The 20,857-nt window shown below is 39.9% G+C and overlaps 1 protein-coding gene across 6 annotated transcripts in view; it reads right to left on the reverse strand.

Annotated features, from left to right (window-relative positions):
- Nucleotides 1-20,857, reverse strand: part of UBR2 (ubiquitin protein ligase E3 component n-recognin 2) — a 123,315-nt gene that overhangs the window by 7,034 nt on the left and 95,424 nt on the right. For 3 of the 6 annotated variants that reach the window (XM_026455483.1, XM_026455488.1, XM_026455487.1), the window contains 12 exons: nt 19,653-19,756; nt 18,922-19,000; nt 14,687-14,835; nt 14,214-14,269; nt 10,551-10,647; nt 10,256-10,323; nt 8,281-8,416; nt 7,603-7,693; nt 6,075-6,205; nt 4,923-5,031; nt 1,656-1,712; nt 187-264 (listed from right to left, as the gene is read on the reverse strand). In XM_026455483.1, coding sequence (XP_026311268.1) covers nt 187-264; nt 1,656-1,712; nt 4,923-5,031; nt 6,075-6,205; nt 7,603-7,693; nt 8,281-8,416; nt 10,256-10,323; nt 10,551-10,647; nt 14,214-14,269; nt 14,687-14,835; nt 18,922-19,000; nt 19,653-19,756 — 1,155 coding nt within the window. Of the gene's footprint in view, nt 1-186; nt 265-1,655; nt 1,713-4,922; nt 5,032-6,074; nt 6,206-7,602; nt 7,694-8,280; nt 8,417-8,688; nt 9,467-10,255; nt 10,324-10,550; nt 10,648-14,213; nt 14,270-14,686; nt 14,836-18,921; nt 19,001-19,652; nt 19,757-20,857 lie in introns of those variants that run through there. The other 3 variants (XM_026455484.1, XM_026455486.1, XM_026455485.1) reach the window with 3 other exon arrangements.

The following is a 20,857-nucleotide window of genomic DNA, read 5'->3' on the forward strand; positions in this document are numbered from 1 at the left end:
GTGTGAGCCACTGCGCCTGGTCAAGTTTCTTCTTTTTTCCCTTTTTTCTCTCCCTCCTCTCATAAAGTACTAAAATATGATTTCTCTACCCAAACAAAACAAAGAACAACAACAAAATCCTTTAAATTCTTTGTAGAGAGGTGTTTCCAGTGGCAGGGAATGTTCAATGCTAACAGCAAAACTTACGAGAAATTGGATGCTTGATTAATGAGGCTGCTGTAATCCTCTGGAAGGTTTATTAATTTGTTAGATTCTCTTGGATATCTGAAAAAAAGGGAAAAATTAAAAAAAACGCTCCATTAATTTAGGTCATATTATACTACAAGGCACTTCCATGTGCACATACTTGCCTAGCCCAGGTAACACGGTGTGGCCTTTCACTACTTTACCTATTGCCAAGACAAGAAATGGAGTTAAACGGAAAGGGGGATTATTTTAGACAGTAGTTCTTAATCGTATCAAAATCAGTTGGGGGAATTTTGAGGGGACAGACATGCTAGGGCTTTAACTTTAGAGAAATTAGATTCAGCAGGTAGTGGCCTGAGTATTTTTTCAGAAGTTCCCAAGGTTATTCTGATGTATACTTCTGGTTGAGGATTACTGTTCCATTTATTAAGAGTTTTCTGACATCAGGGTGGAATCACATGAAATTGTGATATTCAACCATTTTTGACTTATAAACGGACATTTCATGTGGTCCAACCTAATAAAATTGGGGTGTTATTTCTGGATGTGTAAAAGCAAACAAACAGGACAGATAATCTCTAGTCTTCTGACTTTTATGAATGGTGTATTTATCAGAACTAAGAGATATAGGTTGAGTATCCCTTATCTGAGATGCTTGGGACCAGAAGTGCTTTGGGTTTTGAATTTTTTTCGAGTTTGGAATATTTGTATTACTTCTGTTTGGATTCTGTAGTAAAGCATGCTCTACCAGATCAAAACAAATGCATCTCAACTGTTAATCCAAGTTGACTATCTCTAATGTTAAAACCTGAAATCTGAAATGCTCCATAATTTGAAACTTTGTGAGTGCCAACATGATACTTAAAGGAATGCTCATGGGGACATTCCGAAGTTCAGATTTCTGGATTAGAGATGCGCAACCTGTACAGTAACAGTTGAGACACATCTTGTTAGGATCTGGTAGAACACACTTTACTACAGAATCAGAATAGAATTAATGTAAAAAGAAATGAAGAAAAAATGATGATAAGAAATGACTGGCCATGATTTGACTGATAGTTATTGAAGGTGAATGACAAGTATGTGGAGCCTCATTATTTTGCTCTTCACACTTCTGAAGAGTTTTCCCATAATGAAAGACAGAAGAAAATAGAGCTAAGAAAAACCTAGGAGATGCATTATATTTTTTAAAGCAAATATATAATATATATAATATACATAACTTTGTTATTTGCTAAAATATAATAACTTTATTTGCTTTCTCTGCCAAGAATGTAGTATATTTATGTTCATAATTCTGACTTTGATAGACTCTTCTCATTAGATGAAGAAGAAAATATGAAGGCAACATATCTCAACCTTTTGGAATCACTGAAGCTTGAGAAGTCAGTTTCTGAAGGAATACAGCACTTATATCCTGATTCCACCCTTTCTCCCACCCAACAAGTTTTTGAGCATCTTTAACTTACCTTATAGCATCTCTTTCACCTTCTAGATATCTTTTAACTTCACTGTTATGGCACCAACTTTAATGTAAACAGAGGGGGAAAAACCACAAAACACTTTTACTTCTAAAGGGTTAGAACCAGAATTTTTTCCCCTCCATAGCCAATAAGAGGAAAATAATATTCTTGACCTAACATAGTTACTTCATCAAAAGAGACCTGGAGAAATACTATTTTGCCTACAACTTTTAAAATCAGGAGAATATTTTCTAAAAGCAAGAATGCTTAAATATATTAAAATTTGTGGCTATAAACATCATTATCTTACTAATTTGGATACTCTAGAAAAACTAGTCTATATTCATCTATATTAATGCCAAGCTAACATTATCTAGAGCTAGAACACTCATATTAAAAATAAAACTTTTTTTTTTTTGCCAGGCGCGGTGGCTCACGCCTGTAATCCCAGCACTTTGGGAGGCCGAGGCAGGTGGATCACGAGGTCAGGAGATCGAGACCATCCTGGCTAACACAGTGAAACCCCGTCTCTACTAAAAATACAAAAAATTAGCTAGGCGTGGTGGCGGGCACCTGTAGTCCCAGCTACTCGGGAGGCTGAGGCAGGAGAATGGCGTGAACCTGGGAGGCGGAGCTTGCAGTGAGCCAAGATTGCACCACTGCACTCCAGCCCAGGCGACAGAGTGAGACTCCATCTCAAGGTGAGACTCCATCTCAAGGTGAGACAAGTGAGACTCTATCTCAAGGTGCTCATGCCTGTAATCCCTGCACTTTGGGAGGCTGAGGTGGGAAGAGTACTTGAGCCCAGGAGTTCGAGACCAGCCTAGGCAATATGGCAAAGGCCCTTCTCTACTGAAAATACAAAAATTAGCTGGGTGTGGTGGCATGTGCCTATAGTCCCAGCTACTTGGGAAGCTGAGGCAGGAGGATTGCTTGAGCCCAGGAGGATAAGCTGTGACTGTGCCAGTGCACTCAAGCCTGGATGACAGAGTGAGACTTTAAAAAATAAAATTGTTTTTTCTTTTTTAGTGTGGTAAAATATATATAACATAAAAATGACCACGTTAACCACTTCAAAGTCTAATGCTCTGTAGCATTAAGTACATTCATATTGTTGTGCAACCAGCACCACCATCCCTCTCCAGAACGTTTTCATCTTTCCCAACTGAAACTCTGTAATCATTAAATGCAAAATTTCTTCTCCCACCCCCTGGCAACCACTATTCTACTTTCTGTTTCTATGAATTTGACTACTCTAGGTACCTCAGTAAAGTGGAATCATACAGTATTTATCCTTTTGTGACTGGTTTATTTCACTTAGCACACGTCCTCAAGGTTCATCCATGTTGTAGCATGTGTGAAAATTTCCTTTACTTTTCTTTATGAGACACAGAGTCTTGCTCTGTCACTCAGGCTGGAGTGCAGTGGCGTAATCTTGTCTCACTGGAACCTCCACCTCCCAGGTTCCAGGGATTCTCCTGCCTCAGCCTTCCGAGTAGCTGGGACTATAGGTGTGTGCCACCACACCTGGCCTACTTTTAAGACTGAATAATAGTCCACTGTGTGTGTGTACACACATTTTGTGCATCCATTCATCTGTTGGACGTCTGGGTTGTTTCCATCTTCTGGCTATCGTGAATAATGCTGCTATAAATGTGGGTGTATAATATTGATCTGAGTTCCTGCCTTCCGTTATTTTGTAATCTGTACCTAGAAGTGGAATTGCTGGATCATAAGGTAACTTCATGTTTATCTTTTTGAGGACCTGTCATGCTGTTTTCTGTAGTGGCTCTAGCATTTTCTATATCCCATGCATGAGGATACCAGTATACCAGTTTTTCCACATCCTTGTAAACATTTGTAATTTTCTTCTTTAAAAAATATAATGGCCTACCTAATGGGTGTGAAGTGGTATCTCAGTGTGATTTCCCCAGTGACTACTGATGTTGAGCATCTTTTCTTTTGCTTTTTTGGTTGTCTTCTTTGGAGAAATGCCTATTCAAGTCCTTTGCCTATTTTTTAATTGGGTTTTGTTGTTGTTAAGTTGTAGGAATTCTGGATATATATAGTCTGGAATTTTTCTTTCGATACAGGGTCTTGATCTGTCATCCAGGCTGTAGTGGAGTGGCATGCAGCTCACTGCTGTGCGACCTCCAGGGCTCAAATGATCCTCCCACTTCAGCCACCTGACAGGTGCATGTCACCATGCCTGATTAATTTTTAAAGTTTTTGTAGAGAGGGGTTTTGCCATGTTCCCCAGGCTGGTCTTGAACTCCTGGGCTCAAGTGATCCTCCCACACTTCCGCCTCCCAAAGTGCTGGGATTACAGGGGTGAGCCACTGTGCCCAGCCTATTCTGGATGTTAATCCCTCATCAGATATGTGGTTTGCAAATATTTTCCCCCATTTTGTGGACAGAACAGCAATATATTTAATTCAGTCGCTAACTTGACATGATTGTCAGGCCAATTTCTCTAGACTTCAGTTTTCTCAAATATAAAGTTCAGAGTATTGGACTAGATAGCCTTAAGGGTTCTTTTGGCTTTAAAAATCTATGAAAAGCTGAATATGATGGCATGTGCCTGTAGTCCCAGCTACGCAGGAGGCTGAGGTGGGAGGAATGTCTCAGCCCAGGAGTTCAAGAGCAGTCTGGAAAAAATGGCAAAACCCCATCTCTTAAATACAAAAACAAAAAAACCTATGGAAGAGAGTCCTTAACAAGTAAGTTCATGTAAGGAAATCAACATTTCTACCACTATTCCCCTTACATGCAAATTTGTTTATGCTATTCACTAGCTTGGCAAAAAGTTTACCGAAAAGCCAGATCCTTACCTAAAAAGGCCTACTCATAGGCTGGGTGTGATGGCTCATGCCTGTAATCCCAGCATTTTGCAAGGCTGAGGTGGGTGAATCATTTGAGGTCAGGAGTTCGAGACTAGCCTGACTAACATGGTGGTTAAAAGAACTAGCCGGGCGTGGTGGTGTATCCCTGTAATCCCAGCTACTTGGGAGGCTGAGGCAGGAGAATTCCCTGAACCTGGAAAGTGGAGCCAAGATCACGCCACTGCACTCCAGCCTGGGCGAAAAAGCAAGACTGTCTCAAAAAAATTAAAAAAAAAAAAAAAAAAAAAAAAAGGCCTACTCATTACAGTTTGAATTATTTGTGTTGAATTCTACCAGGGTCATTATTTAAGAATTTTGCTACATATGTGATAACTAAAATTTGGTTCCATAGAACTATTTAATACAACGAAGAAAAGTATATAATCATTACCTTTCAATCAGTGAATTCATTATCTCACTATTTTCTTGAAAAAGGCAAATGAGGTTGTTTGGTAGGGAAAGATAGTTACATAAATGTTCAAAATGGCTTGTTCCAGGAACTGCAAATGAAAAACAAGAAAAGAGTGCATATAACAACCAAGGGCATATTCCGCGTGAGAGTTAAGCAATAGCAGGGCTTAAAAAAAGGATGAGAGTTCCAATTTGCCAGGTACGTAACTTGTAGGAAGTTAACAGAATGGTACGTGGCAGGAATCCATGGAAAATGACACAATGCATCGAGAGCAGTCAGGCAACTCCTACATCAAACTGGTCCCAATGTCCTGGTGTCTCAGCTTTATCATTTGCAAAATGGTGTGCCTGCACAATCTACTGCACAGGGTTATTGTGAACATTAAATGATAAAAATAATGTATGGGTGCTCTGGAAAAGGACCAACCAATAAAGAAATACAAGCTGGTTTTACCATGAGACATGGCTTTAAATACCAACTCTAATCATCACTGCAAATAATCTGGAAGACTAAATTCTTTCATATGGTTCCTAAGCAACTAGCTGAATAGAAATGCCAGTTGACAAACTTTCAGAGAGCAGCACTGCATGCAGGTATTCTATGGCCAGTGTCGGGCACTGTGATGATACAGAGATACAGTCAAGTCTACCTTCATACTACTTTTATGGAATGAATCAAAACAGAACATGGAAAACAACTATGAAAGAGCAAATGAATTCCCACATTAAACTCAGATTTATGTGCAATTATGGGTATTCTAAATTTTAACGCCATGTATGTTTCAAGTTAAAAATCACATGAAATTGTCAGTTTTCACGTTTTCAAATCTGAGGAACCTTGTTTATAAATAATACATAACTGAACATTTTAACATCTGAAAGCAAAACTACGATCTTTACAGAAGTGCTTTGCAGGTGTAAAAACATTTACACAGGAGTTTAACAGTCACTGAGATCCAAATAAATGGAGACATATGCATAAACATACATTTTATGCTATAAATGTGTACATTACCATAGTCAATTAGCTATGCTTTGAACTTTTAGTCAATTTTCATTTTTGCAAGTGATCTTTATATTTGCTGGAGTAAAGGATTACAAACTCTACGTTTTGAAAGAAAGTATAAATTACCTTGAATGTCGGGTGGGGAAGGAACTCCATTTAAGTAATGAAAAAATAAAGCAGAACACTTCAGGAAAGGCATGATTCCAGCTCTGACACTCCTCCACAGATGCCAGCCGGATGGTATTTCTTTCAAGGCACTAAAAAAGAAAAAAAAGATTATTGGGAAATCCACTAAGAAAAGGTCACTGTACTTATAGCACAGTGTGAAAACAAACTTGACTGTCATTTGGAACTGATGGCATGTATGCTTAAATGGAGTGAGTTAACAGGCAAGTGGGTGTGTGTTATTATAGGACGCTAGATGTAAGTGGTGACACAGTCTCCAATGCTGTTATTAAAATTTATAAAAGTAATATAGTGACATAAAGAGAAAATGTAGAAAATGAAAAGTCCAGGCTGGACTCAAACTACTGGGCTCCAGCAATCCTCCCACCTCAGCCTCCCGAGCAGCTGGGACTACAGCACATGCCACTGCACCCAGACCCTAGGAGCCATATTTTAAATAGATTTATAATATTTTGGAATACATCCATCACTATATCCAACTATTCTCCCTGCGAACACTTAGATTGCTTTCAATTCTTTGCTAATATAAATAATATCACATATACATCTTTTTCTTTTTGAGACAGGGTCTCACTCTGTTGTCCAGTCTGGAGTGCAGTGGTGTGATGGTTCACTGCAGCCTTCACCTCCCTGGCTGATCTGACTACCTCAACCTTCTGAGAAGATGGGACCACAGGCACATGCCACCATGCCTGGCTAATTTTTGTACTTTTTTTGGTAGAGACAGGGTTTTACCATGTTGGCCAGGCTGGTCTCGAACACCTGGGCTTAAGTAATCTGTCAGCCTCATTCTCCCAGATTGCTGGGGTTACATGGGTGAGCCACCGTGCCTGGCTGGAGTTTCCATCTTTATATGCCTATATGTTTTTTTCTGTATGTTGAATTATTTTGTTAATGTAGGTTATCAGAAATGGGATAATTTATTCAAAAGCAGACATTTTTATAGGTTCTTGACTTTACAGATTCTTGACATATATACTGTTGAAGGCCAAGCAAACTACTGAATTGCTATTTGTAGCAAATTGTGACTCTTAACCATACATGAAATTCTAATAATTTCATTTTATTCCTGCCACTACTGAATATTACCTTAAAAATAAATTATGCCAATTTAACTTGCAGTTTTAAATTCCCATTCTGAATGAGACAACGTAAGTTTTAGAATATCAACTTTCCAAAGTACATTTGATCTATCCTCTAGCCTGTGCCAGATCCTCTGAGCAAATGTAGCGTTCCACAGCCAAATAAATGTGGGAAGCTCTTCATATTATCACCTTTCTCCCAGATTTCCAATTACGTTAGTATATGAATAGCTCAGAAAAGGCCTGCAGATCACCCCACATCTTCTTTTAAAAACGTGTCAACAGACAACAATTTCCCCTAATTAACAAACGAATTCCTTTCTCATGCTATCATCATCTAGTAATATTTAGGAAAATGCATTATCATGCAAAGACAATTAGCTCACCTTCCCGTATACTGGTGAAGTGTTTTATACAAAGCAAGAACTGCTGATTCTTCTTCACAAGTGGGATTTTCTTGATCCATGCCATTCTCTTCTGAAAGATAAGGAAATACTAGTACTCTGTATTTTTCAATTAAGTGTTACCAAAAGGACTGAAGACATTAAACATGCAAATATATTCATAAACTCACATATAACATGAAATGTTCCCAGAAAACATGCAAAATTTTAATCCCTCAAGTGGGAGCACAGTATTGATCTCCATCAAACCAAACAGTCAGCTGGCACATTTTAAGTAACATCAAATAAATATAGTCTTAAAAGTGTATGAAAAACAAGAATTTTCAATGCAAAACATAATTTAATGATGAATTCATGTGGGCATTAGCAAACATGTAAGTTAAAACAAAATTGGCATTCTAAAACATAAGATTCTAAAAGATTTAATTACTATCCTACACAAATATTACTCAATGTATGAAATTAAAACTAGAAAGATTCACATTACTAGGAAATTTTAAGAGAAAGAAATGTTTCAAAACTTTTTCTGAGGATACACAGAAAAAAATAGCCTAATTCATGTATTATTCTCATCCAAATACCTTTTCCTCTAATGCTTTTTTTTAAACTCAGAAAACTCAAGTATTTCCTTCAAGAAGCTGACAAAAAGGCAAGAGTTACCTGTACATGAGGTAAGTAAGATCTGTATGATGTGTGCCATAGTAACCAGATGGAAAATGTGAAGGTCTCCAGTGCCAAGGCTGATCCCTGAAAAATCCTGACACTGCAACGCAGGGAACGCAAGCACCAAGCCCACCTAGGCACCAAACACAGGACATCAGACAGATCGCCTTTCCTTTCACAGCTAAGCACATTTCCATCTTCTTACTTTTACTTTTATGTTGATTTTTTTTTTTTTTTTTTTTTGAGACAGAGTCTCACTCTGTTGCCCAGACTGGAGTGCAGTGGCGCAACCTTGGTTCACTGCAACTTCCACCTCCTGGGTTCAAGTGATTCTCCTGCCTCAATCAGCTGGGATTACAGGTGTGCAACATCACGCCTGACTTTTTGTATTTTAGTAGAGACGAGGTTTTGCCACGTTGGCCAGGCTGGTCTCGAACTCCCGACCTCAGGTGATCCGCCTGCCTTGGCCTCCCGAAGTGCTGGGATTATAGGCGTGAGCCACCGCACCCGGTCACATTTCCATTTTCTTACTGTGATCCCTCCTGAGTTCAGCTCCTCCCTTTAAGAAATCTTTGTTCTTAAAGAAAGGGTATGCATGTTAGAAAATCCAATAGGACTGGCTACATGAAATGCCTTAAGAGTTACAGGACTCTTGATGGGCACCATGATTTCATTAATCCAGTGGGTCCCCTATACATAGCTTATTGTTAACAAAAACAATATCTGAACTCTTTCCAGGGAGTAGGCAGTTGAAAAAACATGGGTTTTGAACCCATAAATATCTAGATATGAATCCTACCTCCTCTTAATGAGCTTTTTTACACAAATTAACTTCTCTGATCAGGCCTCAGTTTCCCTATTGGTAAACTAGAGACAATATGTTACATGTAAGTGGTAGAGATGTGTGAATATATGTAAACGCTGGCAAGTACACAAATGCTAGCTCTGTTGGCCTACTGCAGTCTGCATGGCATTCTAAGTGGTGGTGGTTTTAGTTACAGCAATGAGAACAGTAATAGCCAGCATTTATTAGGAATATATTGCTCTAAGTGCTTTACATGGATTGAGTTCTGACATAGTCATATAAAGTAGGTACTAACCAACTTAAAGGCGCAGAATCTGAGGTCCAGAGAATAAGGGGACAGCACTTGGGGCTGCTGGATGTGGTAGTACACTCTGTATCCTGTGCAAGGGAACCCAGTTGAGGTAGGGCTGAAATTTGACTACCCACTATTTGGATAGCTGTGTGTCTTAGCACCAGGATGTACCAGATCAGACGACATAGCTTTCCCTGAATTATAAGGGGCCCTCTGCTGCTAAGTAGTGTGACCACACTGCCAGAATTCTGAAAATGTACAAAAGCACTGTATGGGCCAGCAGCAGCGCTTCTGTTGCTGGTTTTTTTTTTGCTGGGGTCTTGCTCCGTCATCCAGGATGGAGTGCAGTTGTGCAATCTTGGCTCACTGCAATGTCCACCTCCTGGGTTCAAGTGATTCTCCTGTCTCACCCTCCTGAGTAGCTAGGATTACAGGCGTGTGACACCGTGCCCAGCTAATTTTTTGTACTTTCAGTAGAGATACGGTTTCACCACGTTGGCAAGGTTGCTCTCAAACTCCTGACCTCAAGTGATCTGGGGTGAGCCTTGCAAAGTGTTGGGATTACAGGCATGAGCCACCACCACCTGACCAGTTGCTGGTGTTTTTCTCTCTTTACAGATTAAAAAGCACAGACAGGTTAAAATACTGACCTCAGCCACAAAGCAAAGTAAGAGTCAGAGGATGTCTCGACAACAAGGTCAAGTCTCTCAACTAGGTTCCTAAATATTTTCTTTTTGAGGTTTCTCATAAAAGAATTCTACTCAGAAGGGGTAAGGAAATAATATAACTCCTTCCTGTCTGCCACTACACTGCTCACCAAATCTAAGGTAAAGTTACATAGTATGACATAGAAGTCCAAACTACAAAATACCCACCAATAAATGAAACATGTCAATATCTAATATGCATGGAAGTTCTTCATGGCTGTCATTAGGCACCAATGCTAGAGATTTAAAGAAAAATACATTAGGATATTTCATATGCCAACATATGTTAAAATGCTTATAATCTGCTTTAAATTTATCTTCTTGTGAGATACGTGAGAATTTATATATATAAGACAACCAGTACTACTAAATATTTAATTCATTATTGAGAGAAGCTGTACCACTAAAAACAAAATTTCAGAGGAGAAATTACCACACATGTTATAAATGTATTAATACTCACATGCAAAAAGTTTACAAAAATGTCCTTGCACCACTGAAAGTGATGCCACTGTCCAGTGTGCTGCGGCAAATCTCGTCAATGACCTAAGACAGTCATCCTAAAACAAACAAAACCAGTACAATTAACAAAAAAACCAACATGCAAAGCATTTCTTTCAGGAATGCTAGTTCAGAGCACAGCTGGATGCACAATGAAACTGCTCTAGATGGTATGGAACTAAATCTACGACATCTCCATGACATGCCTCTAACACAGGATAAATGGAATGGGAAATGTCTAAGTGTAATGCTGAATAAACGAAATCTATCCCTTTGCCACCATGTTGCTGGTTTTCTCTGGAAAAGAAAAGAATATAGAATATATGCATCAGACTGAAAGCAAGGGACACTCCCAAGATGCAGATGCAAGCTGAGAGCAGTGGCTCACGCCTGTAATCCCAATACTTTGGGAGGCCGAGATGGGCAGATCACCTGAGGTCAGGAGTTTGAGACCAGCCTGTCTCAAACATGGAGAAACCCTGTCTCAAACATGGAGAAACCCAACATGGAGAAACCCTGTCTCTACTAAAAATAAATTAGTCAGGCATGGTGGCGGGTGCCTGTAGTCTCAGTTATTCAAGAGGCTGAGGTAGGAGAATCGCTTGAACCCTGGAGGGAGAGGTTGCAGTGAGCTGAGATCACACCACTGCACTCCAGCCTGGAAAACAGAGCAAGATTCTATCTCAAAAAACAAACAAACAAGCCAAGATGCGGATGCAGTATTTCTCTATGTTTATTCTAAAGAGATACTCTAAAACGTGTATTTCTTATGTTTATCCTAAAGAGATACTCTAAAATGTGGATACTCTTTCTTAAAATGTAGAGTATCCTAAAGAGATACTCCAAATATTGGGGAAACTGTCCAAGAAGATGGTGGCACAAATGAGGGTGCCTGCAGCTATTAGAAACTGTTATGAGGACTAAATAAGCAGTAATAAGAAAACTCTTGATTTAAAGAATACCGCAGAAACAAAGCTACATGTGAGTACCAACTGAAATCAAGAATAAATATGCTAATGGAAAAAGATGGAATGTGATAAGTAGATGACTTTATTCTTCCTGCTTGTTTTTTCATTTTCCAAATTTTCTGTAATGTTTGGTTCAATAAATATTGAGGTCCTACTATATACATTAGGTCCTGGTTCTGAAGATCTTCAAATAAAACCCATTCTCTCTCTTCTGCTCTCAAAGAGCTCAAAGCCCTGGGGGTGGGAAAGGAAGAAAGTCGGAAGGAGACAGGCGTCACAGATGAGAGATCTCTAACTCACAGTACATGGCTCACAGGGCTTTCTAAAGGAAGGGAAAGCCTGAACAGCATCTGAAAGAGTAGCAGTCTGCTTAGGGTACTCTAGGCAGAGGAAATGGAATGTGCAAAGGTGTGGGAACTAGCACTGAGGAACCAGCAGTGATTCTACAAGTCTGGACCACGGGGCTGGGAACTGGCAGGAGGTGATAACGGAGAAACAGGTTAAGTTTGTAAACGTATGAAGAATATGATCAGGATTGCTTTTGAGGAGCCCCTCTGATAATGTATTAGAGAAGGGTGAGATTCTGGGTAAAAACTGCTACAATAATCTAGGCAAGAAATGATGTGGGGCTGAACCAAACAAGTAGCAGAAGGCATGGTGAGAATTTGTCAGACTCTGCTGGCCAAGTGAATGGGAATGCCCAGGCTAAATAATGTATCTAGGCCGGGAAGAGTGGGTCATGCCTGCAATCCCAGCATTTTGGGAGGCTGAGATGGGCAGATCACCTGAGATCAGGAGTTTGAGACCAGCCTGGCCAACAAGGTAAAACTCCATCTCTACTAAAAATACAAAAATTAGTTGGGTGTGGTGGTGTGCACCTGTAATCCCAGCTACTCGGGAGGCTGAGACAGGAGAGTTGTTTGAATCTAGGAGGCAGAGGTTGCAGTGAGCCACGATCGTGCCATTGCACTCCAGTCTGAGTGACAGGGCAAGACTCCGTATCAAAAAAAACAAAAACAAAAACAACAAAAAAAAAACACTTCAATTTTCTGGTTTCTCCTGGATGAATAGTGGTGAAATTAACTAAAACAGGGACTATAGGAAGAAAAATTAATTTGGATCGTTGAATTTTAGGTACCTGTAGGAGATCCAGGTGAAAAAATAAAGCAGGCAGAGAAGACCTAGGCCTACTATAAAGATCTGGGTTGGAGATACACAGGTGGGGATCATTTGGATATAACTGAAATCAGAGGCATAGATGGAGCTGATCAGGGAAGAGTATTAGATGGCAGAACTCGGGAGGTTTAAAAATGACAACTGCGGCCGGGCGCGGTGGCTCAAGCCTGTAATCCCAGCACTTTGGGAGGCCGAGACGGGCGGATCACGAGGTCAGGAGATTGAGACCATCCTGGCTAACATGGCGAAACCCCGTCTCTACTAAAAATACAAAAAACTAGCCGGGCGACATGGCGGGCGCCTGTAGTCCCAGCTACTCGGGAGGCTGAGGCAGGAGAATGGCGTGAACCCAGGAGTAGGAGCTTGCAGTGAGCTGAGATCCGGCCACTGCACTCCAGCCTGGGTGGCAGAGCGAGACTCCGTCTCAAAAAAAAAAAAAAAAAAAAAAAAATGACAACTGCAGGATGGAGGAGGGAGAGGAGGCTGAGAGGCCGCGGCCACAGATGTAGAAAGCAAGCCAGGAGTGTCACAGAAATTAAGAGAAAAAATGAGTTTCAGAACGAAGAAGGAATGGAGAGAAATAAAAGTTTCAGAACGAGCAATTAAGTAGAGGTTTCAAAGAAAAGGGCTAAAAAATGCCCACACAAAATGATAATTAGGAGATCATTTGGTGAACTTGGAAAGAGATATTTCATGGAAGTGAGAAAGTGTTAGAAGTGGAGCCCAATTGCAGGAGTTGAAATACGAACGGTTAGCAAGAAAGTGGAGCTAGAATATACATTCTTCTTCTTTTTTTTTTTTTTTTTTTTAGGATCTTGTTCTGTTGCATAGGCTAGAGTACAGGGGCACGATCATGGCTCACTGCAGCCTCAACCTCCCCAGCTCCAGCGATCTTCCCAACTCAGCCTCCTAAGTAGTTGGGACCACAGGAACATGCTATGCCACCACTCCTCACCAATTTTAAAATTTGTGTAGAGATCAGGTCTCACTATATTGCCCAGGCTGCAATATTCTTTTTTTTTGAGATGGAGCTTCACTTTTATTGCCCAGGCTAGAGTGTAATGGCGCAATCTCAGCTCACTGCAACCTCCGCCTCCCAGGTTCAAGCAATTTTCCTGCCTCAGTCTCCTGAGTAGCTGGGACTACAGGCATGCACCACCACTCCTGGCTAATTTTGTATTTTTAGAAGAGACAAGGTTTCTCCACATTGGTCAGGCTGGTCTCAAACTCCTGACCTCAGGTGATCCTCCCACCTTGGCCTCCCAAAGTGCTGGCACAAGCCACCGCACCTAGCCTCCTGAAGTTTATTTAAAAGATTAAACCACAAACGTTACTTCTTTAATATCCTTACAGAAAGTGGGTTTTTACTACGAAAGAAGTGAATGTAGTAAGTAACTACTGCAGGTCCGTAAGATTAAAAGAAGCAGAACCACCTAATTTCCATGCCCCCCTTTCAGGAACTGAATAAACTGAGAACTTACCAGTCTGCAAGGCAAAGGACCAAACAATGGTTTATCTTCATCACTCAAAATTCTTTCTACAGATTAAAGATGGTTAAAATGGTAAATGTTATGTTATGTATATTTTAATACAATTTTTAAAAAAAGGTTAAAAAACCCCCAATTCTACAGAAAGTACAATATTGTCAAGTTTCAGAATCTTCCAAGTCATTTCACAAGAATTACATTTGGTTACAAAGTAAAAATGAACAGTACATTCCTTCAACTGACAAGAAGCTATAATCACCACCAAGAGTTCTCTTGTTGCTGTGGTTAATTTATGAACTATCAATCTAGTATTTTGTCAGTACACTACATTTCTTGCTTCTAAGTCTTTTTATTATTTCTTCAAGTTGTTACCCACTTTAAACATTTCATTTCAGAACAAGATTCTACACCTAATTCATATCAACAAATGCTTGTGACGTACAGAGAAACAGCTGTGAATCCCTCACCTATGCTTTGGATGGTGTATGCACAGCTACCCCAACACATTATGGGAACACGAGGATCCTCTTCATTGGGATGAACCTTTAGTCCCACCTTGTAGGTAGCAGTTCCAAATGTCGTTAGCATTTCTTTTATGCTCTCAGAATAAGGGTTCCTGAAGTAAACATGTATAAAAGTAGCTCAGAGTCATATACCAAGAAGTATCACAGAAAATGTGCACATATCAAATGGTTCAGTTTCTTAACAGCTCTTTGCTACATTGAAATTGAACCACTTAACATATATCCAGAGATAATTGTATGCAAAGTGATCAGAGATAATGCAAACTGCCCCTGCCCAAGAGGAGTCAGACTCTTTGATTTAGCAGGGGTGAGGCACAGGGCTGAAAACAGGGTGCTGGGCAAAAGCCTACATACTACACAGTGAGATCCTTGACCCTGTTTCCCATCCTGAGAACAGCAGCAATGTATACCCACTGCCACAGAGATTAGCTTTTCCAGTGAACAATCCTCAGGGGAAAGTTGTTTTTACACACTGACATTTGGGGGTCACCAAGTAAAAGACTGGAGGTGTCCTGATCACCTGACTGTGAGGCTTACAAGTCAGCAAGCTCCACCTGTCCACCAGGTATCCTTATGCTTAGTTATCCAAGGACTAATAAACATTTAAGGAAAGCATCAAAGAGATAAACCAAAACAAAGAAGCAGAGAAACAGAACTCAGGGAAAACAGAGACAACATCGAAAGCAAAAAACTCATAAGACAATTAGGGTGTCAGTTCAATAGGGGCAACAGTGAGCTAACAGAACTACCTCAAAGAACAAAATCCAAGAGAAAATTATTTAAGAAACAACATAAAAACTTCTCAGAAATGAAGGACATGAATGTTCAGATTCAACAGGTTTATATTCGCCTAGCAAAATGAATAAAAAGAGTCATATACCAAGAAATATCATAAAAAATTTCAGAACACTGAAGAGATAGAGTATCTTACAGTTTTCAGAAGTAACAGAGTTACAAGCCCGGGTGCGGTGGCTCATGCATGTAATCCTAGCATTTCGGGAGGCCAAGATGGGTGAATCACTTGAGGTCAGGAGTTTGAGACCAGCCTGGCCAACATGGTGAAACCCTGTCTTTACTAAAAATACAAAAAATGAGTGGGGCGTGGTGGCGCGTGCCTGTATATCCCAGCTACTTGGGAGGCTGAGGCACGAGAATCCCTCGAACCTGGGTGGCAGAGGTTGCAGTGAGCTGAGACTGTGCCACTGCACTCCATCCTGGGTGACAAGAACGATACTCTGTCTCAAAAAAGAAGAAGAAAAAAAAATAAAAAGAAGTAATAGAGTTATAAAGGAACTAGGTTTGGTGGCTCACACCTGTAATCCCAACTACTCAGGAGGCTGAGGTGGAAGGATCACCTGAGCCCAGGAGTTCAAGGCCAACCTGGACAACATAGAACTCGTCTCTAAAAAAGTTTAAAAAAAAAAAGGTGGCTGGGTGCAGTGGCTGACACTTGTAATTGCAGCACTTTGGGAGGCCGAGGGGGGCGGATCATCTGAGGTCAGGAGTTTGAGACCAGTCTGGCCAGCATGGTGTGAAACCCCATCTCTACTAAAAATACAAAAATTAGGCAGGTGGCCAGGGGCGGTGGCTCACTCCTGTAATCGCAGCACTTTGGGAGGCCGAGGTGGGCAGATCACGAGGTCAGCAGATCAAGACCATCCTGGCTAACACGGTGAAACCCTGTCTCCATTAAAAATACAAAAAATTAGCCAGGCGTGGTGGTGGGCACCTGTAGTCCCAGCTACTACAGAGGCTGAGGCAGGAGAATGGTGTGAACCCAGGAGGCGGAGGTTGCAGTGAGCCGAGATCACGCCACTGCACTCCAACCAGGGTGACAGAGTGAGACTCTGTCTCAAAAAAAAAAAAAAAAAAAAAAATTAGCCAGGTGTGGCGGCTCACATCTGTAATCCCAGCTACTTGGGAGGCTGAGACAGGAGAATCGCTTGAACCTGGGATACAGAGGTTGCAGTGAACTGAGATTGTGCCACTGCACTCCAGCCTGGGTGACAGAGTGAGAAACTGTCTCAAAAAAAGAAAAACGAAAACAAAAATTTACAAAGGAACAGGAATTAGAATGGGATTAATTTCTCAATGGATATAGAATTTAGTAAAATAATGCCTTCAAAATCTAGATGAAAAGTTACTTCTAACCTAGAATTCTATACCCAAACTATCAATTGAGCATATGAATAAAATAAACATATTTTCAAACATGAAAATATACCATCCAGGTATCCTTTCTTAGGAATCTGCAAAAAGAGCAAGTACTTAAGAAAGAGGAAGATACTCAATCCAGAAAATAAGAGGAGCAGGGCCAAGAGAAGTGATAGCTGTGCCCCCTCCTGCCTGCAGGAGGACAGAGGCTGTGTGGGGGAAGGAGGACCCAGCAACAGAAGACCATCTGACAGATCTGAGCACTTAGAAAAGTTGTTAGGAGGCTGGGTGTGGTGTCTCACGCCTGTAATCCCAGCACTTCGGGAGGCCGAGGCAGGTGGATCACCTGAGGTCAGGAGTTAGAGATTAGCCTGGGCAACATGCAGAAACCCCGTCTCTACTAAAAATACAAAAATCAGTCTGGCATGGTAGCTCATGCTTGTAGTCCCAGCTACTTGGGAGGTTGAGGCAGGACAATTGTTTGAACCCGGGAGGGGAGGCTGCAGGGAGCTGAGATCATGCCACTGCGCTCCAGCCTAGGTGACAGAGTGAGACTCTGTCTCAAAAAAAAAAAAGAAAGAAAGAAAAAAAGAAAAGTTGTTAGACATTGGACAGATCTACTGCACCATTCAGGAAAAAAAAAAAAAAAAAACATACATAGAAAACAAATACATGAAAAAGACAAGGTAATTATTAACTATAAGACAAAACTGTACGAGAAAGGAAATATAATTCTAATATGCAACTTGTATCAGCAGAAACATAGTTATTATAATGTAAAAACTGACAACTAGATTTAACCAAAAATTGTGGAATAATTTACCAGTCAATAGTGAAGATACTATCTAATTAGAAACATGGAAGTAAATACTAGAAGTGACAAATAAAATGACAGGAGTGGTAGAGTGTGGCAGACAGAAGATTGAAGTTATTTCTTTCTCTTTCTTTTTTTTTGAGATGGAATCTCAGTCTGTCACCCAGGCTGGAGTGCAGTGGCGCAATCTCGGCTCACTGCAACCTCTGTCTCCCAAGTTCAAGCGACTCTCCTGCCTCAGCCTCCCAAGTAGCTGGGATTACAAGCGTGCACCACCAAGCCTGGCTAATTTTTGTATTTTTAGTAGAGACAGGGTTTCACCATGTTGGCTAGGCTGGTCTTGAATTCCTGACCTCAAGTGATCTGCCCGCCTTGGCCTCCCAAACTGCTGGGATTATAGATGTGATGTTTTTTCTATTCAAGTCTTCTAGGTCTGTATTTATTGAATTACTTGGTTTATGCCAGGCATAGCTTTCAGGTAGCTCTATGTACATCATGTCACTTTATCCTAATAACAACTATGAATTATCCTCATTTAACAGATGAGGGAACTGAGGTACAGCGAGGTCAAGCAATTTGCTCAAAGTTGCACAGCTAGTAAGTGGTGTTGCTGGGAACTGAATCAACCAGTCTAGCTCCAGAATCTATGCTATACCTTGTAACTAACTGGCTATGGGGTAAAGTAGGGTGGAAAATATTCTGGTTTTAATCCTGGGTTGCCGAGAGCTTGGTTAGGTCATTCATAGAAATTCTGAAGTCAGACGGAAGTGTGGGATTCTTCGGGGAAGCTGAGCAGTTTGTGTTTAGAATTACTGATTAGATGTCGTCAAGGAGAGCCAGGTAAAGAAAGGGGTGTGTGGAGGGGGTCAGCAATGCTGACTAGGAGAGGGTGTTAAGAGTTAACCACGCCACATGGTTCTTAGATTTTTTTAATGTACTGCAATAAATACAATCATGTAATGCTTAAAGTTTTTTGTTGTTTTGAGACAGGGTCTCCCTCTGTCACCCAGACTGGAGTGCAGTGGCACAATGAAGGCTCACTGCAGCCTCTACCTCCCGGGCTCACAGCCTCTTCTTAAACTTTAGAACTAAAGATCAGTATCCTATAACATTTTGCTCCCTCGCTTGCCAAATCATATTCCTCCTAACTGCTGACTTAATCATCATTTCAAATGGGTCAAATTTTAAAGGAGTAAAATAACATACTCACTTAGGATGAAAATCAGGCCTGAACCCTTCAGGGAGCTGTAACTCATCCATATTTTCTGAATTCTTTGTAGAGGCATTATCTATGAAACAGGCATTTTATACCATTATTCAATACATGACATTATTCCTAAAAATATAGCCATATAGGTCAAAGAAATTAAAAACAAAAGGAAAAAAATTCCCTAATAAAAACTGGCATAACAATCATATGAAGCATGAAAACATTATTGCTCTAGTTGACCAAGGCCCTTTCTTATCTATGCTTTTCCTTATAGTACAGCCACTAAAACGAAAATAGGAGTAGCTATTCTGTTTCTATGAAAACCAATGATATAAATTCTGTTCATACTACGTTCCCACAAGGCCGTAAGTGCAGTGCATGGTCTATGAAACTTGGGAAGCCTTTGGTAATGCTAACAGTAGGTGAGTTAGCCCACCGAGAACTGAAGCTAGCTCTGCAACACTCAGTTACATCTCCCCCACCTCCAGAAGCTCTTCAATAAAATGGGGGAATAAGTGAGAAGTGTTTGTTATAAACTTCACATGAGCTTGTGTGTTTAAGGAATTAGGAGTAATGCAGTAAGGTCAAATTTAGTTTATTAAGACAATGAAAATTAGAATGAGTCAAAATTTTAAGTGGGAGATTTCACTTTTAAACAATTTCTTCTGGAAATACATTTTCTGATGACCTCGGACTTTAGGGAAAAATGAAAACAGGTTACCGGAACTTACTAGGAGAACTTTCTTCTTTCCTAAGAAACTGTAATGCTTTTATTTGCTGAGATATTGTTCTAATCCACTGAGTCAGATTTGGTTGTTCTGAAAAATTTAACCTGCTAGAAAAGATTATAGAGAGTATTTAGTGTTTTATTATTGTTCCTTACGATACAAAAGACTCCTTAAATGATCACAGGCATATTTTAGACACACTCCAAATATTAAAAACAAAAAAGATAAGGGAAAATTTGTTGCATTAAAAAAATCAGGATATTGGCCAATGAAAATGAATGTATTATTTGTCAATAATATGTATTAAAAATCTCACTCTTCAGTACTGGAATTTGCTAGAATTTCTTAAGTATCATAATCACCATCACTATTAATATCTACCAAGTGCTTATTATGTTACAAGCATTTAGTGAAGCATTTTACTGTAAATATCTTATGGTATTAGACTTAATCCTCAAAATATCCCTACATTTTGTTTCAGGTTGTAGTATTATTGTATAGGTTGTATCCCTATATTGTATTATTTGTATAGGTTGTATTACTACATTTTGTAATAGGTTTTATTATTGTCCCCATTTTACAGATGAGGAAACTGAGGTTTAGAGCTATGTAACTTGACTAAGGCCGAATAAGGGACAAAGCTAGCATTCAAATTTGGCTCTGTAAGATTCCAAAGCCTGTGTCTTTTTATGATTAATTCGAATATGACTAAACCATAACTGAATCTCATGGGCAAAACCCAAAAAGTGGACCAATAAAGTGACAGGTGAAATCCAACAAGAGTGATTTCTTCTTTATACACAGTTAATCCTCAATCTAACAATAATTAATTTCTTTATCAGTTCAAATGCAGGTAAGTCAGTACCATGATATGCTTCTAAAATTAAAAAGCATGAGCTTACACTCAAATCTACTATTTTAAGAACATTTTGTGGTAGCATAGACTAAGACACCAAAGTTTGAACTCCTAAAACTGACAAGAAAAAACTGACTTTGCTTTGAACTGAATCCAAGTAACACAGAAATGGATCATTCATACTCACATAACTTAATATTTATGCATGCAAGGTAGACAGCATAATTCTACATTGAGAAATGAAGTTCAGATTTGAATAGCAGACATTATCAAATTCATACTTGAAATGAGTATGTCCAATACTCGTAACTAAAAGCATCCAAAAAATTATGAAGTTACAGAAATTTTCCAT

The sequence above is a fragment of the Piliocolobus tephrosceles genome, chromosome 5 (assembly GCF_002776525.5).
Source record: "Piliocolobus tephrosceles isolate RC106 chromosome 5, ASM277652v3, whole genome shotgun sequence".
Classification (NCBI taxonomy): Eukaryota; Metazoa; Chordata; class Mammalia; order Primates; family Cercopithecidae; genus Piliocolobus; species Piliocolobus tephrosceles.